This window comes from Cherax quadricarinatus, chromosome 22 (genome assembly GCF_038502225.1).
Source record: "Cherax quadricarinatus isolate ZL_2023a chromosome 22, ASM3850222v1, whole genome shotgun sequence".
In the NCBI taxonomy this organism is placed as follows: domain Eukaryota; kingdom Metazoa; phylum Arthropoda; class Malacostraca; order Decapoda; family Parastacidae; genus Cherax; species Cherax quadricarinatus.
The window spans coordinates 17,671,596-17,674,095 of record NC_091313.1 but is presented as its reverse complement, the minus strand read 5'-3'; the positions used below and the strand labels follow the sequence as shown (position 1 = coordinate 17,674,095).

General features: G+C 43.0%; 1 protein-coding gene across 1 annotated transcript in view; it reads right to left on the bottom strand.

The window, feature by feature from the left end:
- LOC128689847 (vasoactive intestinal polypeptide receptor 1-like) overlaps window positions 1-2,500 on the bottom strand; it is a 205,688-nt gene that overhangs the window by 55,275 nt on the left and 147,913 nt on the right. Inside the window, exon 9 of the mRNA XM_070087499.1 lies at window positions 1,245-1,378. Coding sequence (XP_069943600.1) covers window positions 1,245-1,378 — 134 coding nt within the window. The remainder of the gene's footprint in view (window positions 1-1,244; window positions 1,379-2,500) is intronic.

Sequence of the window (2,500 nt, the reverse complement as noted above, 5' to 3'; positions counted from 1 at the left end):
AAAGGGAAACTGAGGAATAGGGGGATGGCAACTAAGGAGTCGTCAGATGTGGTCCTTCTGGGAAGTTAATGATGTTATTGAAAGTCTTGAGAAGCGCGTCTTTCCTTGCATCAAAGTCAAAGGCGGTCTTTATTAATCACACGTCTTTCACTCGCTACTTGATACTGGAAAGGTATCCACCGCATCACACGGAATACATCGGCATACCGTGTTTCTTCGTCTCTCTCTCTCTCTCTCTCTCTCTCTCTCTCTCTCTCTCTCTCTCTCTCTCTCTCTGTTATAAGCAGCTAGCGTTGTTGATTTCTGTCCTCCATGAATTGGGTCCCCTTCCACCAACTCTTCATCTTGCTAGTTCATTTTTGTCAAGACCTTCACAATGATGAGATTTCCTGCCATCCCCGGCTCATCTATCAGATTAATTTCAACCTATATGCCCTCTTATTCTGGTTCCTCACATGTCAAGAATTTTACGATTGTCTAATTCAACAATGGTTATGGATCCGTATCTTCTCTTCGAGAATATTAGTAACATTATATTCATTGGGAAGTGTTAAACCGGCGGGAAACAAGCGTAACTTAAAGAATGAGAGATGATCAGTTTTGATTAAAAACAACCAAAACCTAGCTGCAATTCCGTAGATCAAGAGCCCTCATCGGGTAGACTGTCGATGATTTCTATCAACGATTTTCTTAATCCTCTTAAAGAATTCTAATATTTTTGTGAACCAAAATCTGCCATATCTGAACCCAAGTTAGCTTTTTCTAGTACGACCCGCTTCTTTTCAGGTATTCAACCTGTTTTATCCGAAGCCTCTTTTCCTTTACTTTGTACAGTTTGTGTATAACAATATTGAGCGACAAATCGTCTAAAATACATTCTTGCTCTGCATTATGTTTATTTATACCCATTTGTCCTATTCTGGTTATCCAGGAACACCTGACTCTCTGTTCATCATCTTTTCAGTAATTCCATTGTTTCCATTTTGTGTTGTATATCCTTGCTACCCAGTGTTGTCTTACAGAATACGTTCGTATTAAACTGATATTATCATGTAAAGGAGTGAATATTTATTTACACGACTTCTTTGAAGAGAAAATATGACCTTTTCCCTTACGAATGACCTTCTATGTAACATAAGGCACACCCGACCACTTCCTCGTGAGCAAAAAAAAAAAAAAAAAAAAAAAAAAAAAACGGATCATGCGACAAGCCTATTGCCCAGCCGTTTTTTTCGTGTACTCACCAGGATGGAGACGGAGATGGGACCTCTGATGAAGGTCCAGAAGACCCAGGGACTCTCGTTGGTGAGCCAGCAGAGTGTGTTCTCCGAGGTGATCCTGGCTGCGACCCAACCCAGTACCAGCACCAGCGGCATACCTGTGCAACGACAACGCTACCTGCTCAAGCTAGTCACATGAGTGAACGGTTAAGAAATGACCACAGAATATATTTGACAGGAGTCTGGGGATCACTTCTCAAGTGAATATCCCAGTTAAACAATACAAAAATATGTAAGAAATGAGAAACACAGGCGAGAAAACGGGAAGAAAAGAAAATTGGAAAAGATGAAAAAAAAAAGCGAGAAGGAATGTATGTTAAGGTAAAGAATAGTTGCTTGTTTGAACTATGGGTTAATCAGCTCGAACCACCGTCACCTCAGCGAAGACAGGCATGTTACAAATCAAGAGATCCTGGAGGGTAAAGTGATAAAGGGATAAAGACAGAGAAGCTGGAAAAGAGGAATCGAAAACATAATATTTTATCCCGATAAGAAAGTTTTAAGGAAATGGGAAAGTCTTCATTTAGACATTTCATGCCCGGTTACCTTATCCTGTTCTCCCTAGTTATCCAGTGATGGAGAGAGTTCTCCCTCGTTATCCAGTGATGGAGAGAGTTCTCCCTCGTTATCCAGCGATGGAGAGAGTTCTCCCTCGTTATCCAGTGATGGAGAGAGTTCTCCCTCGTTATCCAGTGATGGAGAGAGTTCTCCCTCGTTATCCAGTGATGGAGAGAGTTCTCCCTCGTTATCCAGTGATGGAGAGAGTTCTCCCTCGTTATCCAGTGATGGAGAGAGTTCTCCCTCGTTATCCAGTGATGGAGAGAGTTCTCCCTCGTTATCCAGTGATGGAGAGAGTTCTCCCTCGTTATCCAGCGATGGAGAGAGTTCTCCCTCGTTATCCAGCGATGGAGAGAGTTCTCCCTCGTTATCCAGTGATGGAGAGAGTTCTCCCTCGTTATCCAGTGATGGAGAGAGTTCTCCCTCGTTATCCAGTGATGGAGAGAGTTCTCCCTCGTTATCCAGTGATGGAGAGAGTTCTCCCTCGTTATCCAGTGATGGAGAGAGTTCTCCCTCGTTATCCAGTGATGGAGAGAGTTCTCCCTCGTTATCCAGTGATGGAGAGAGTTCTCCCTCGTTATCCAGTGATGGAGAGAGTTCTCCCTCGTTATCCAGTGATGGAGAGAGTTCTCCCTCGTTATCCAGTGATGGAGAGAGTTCTC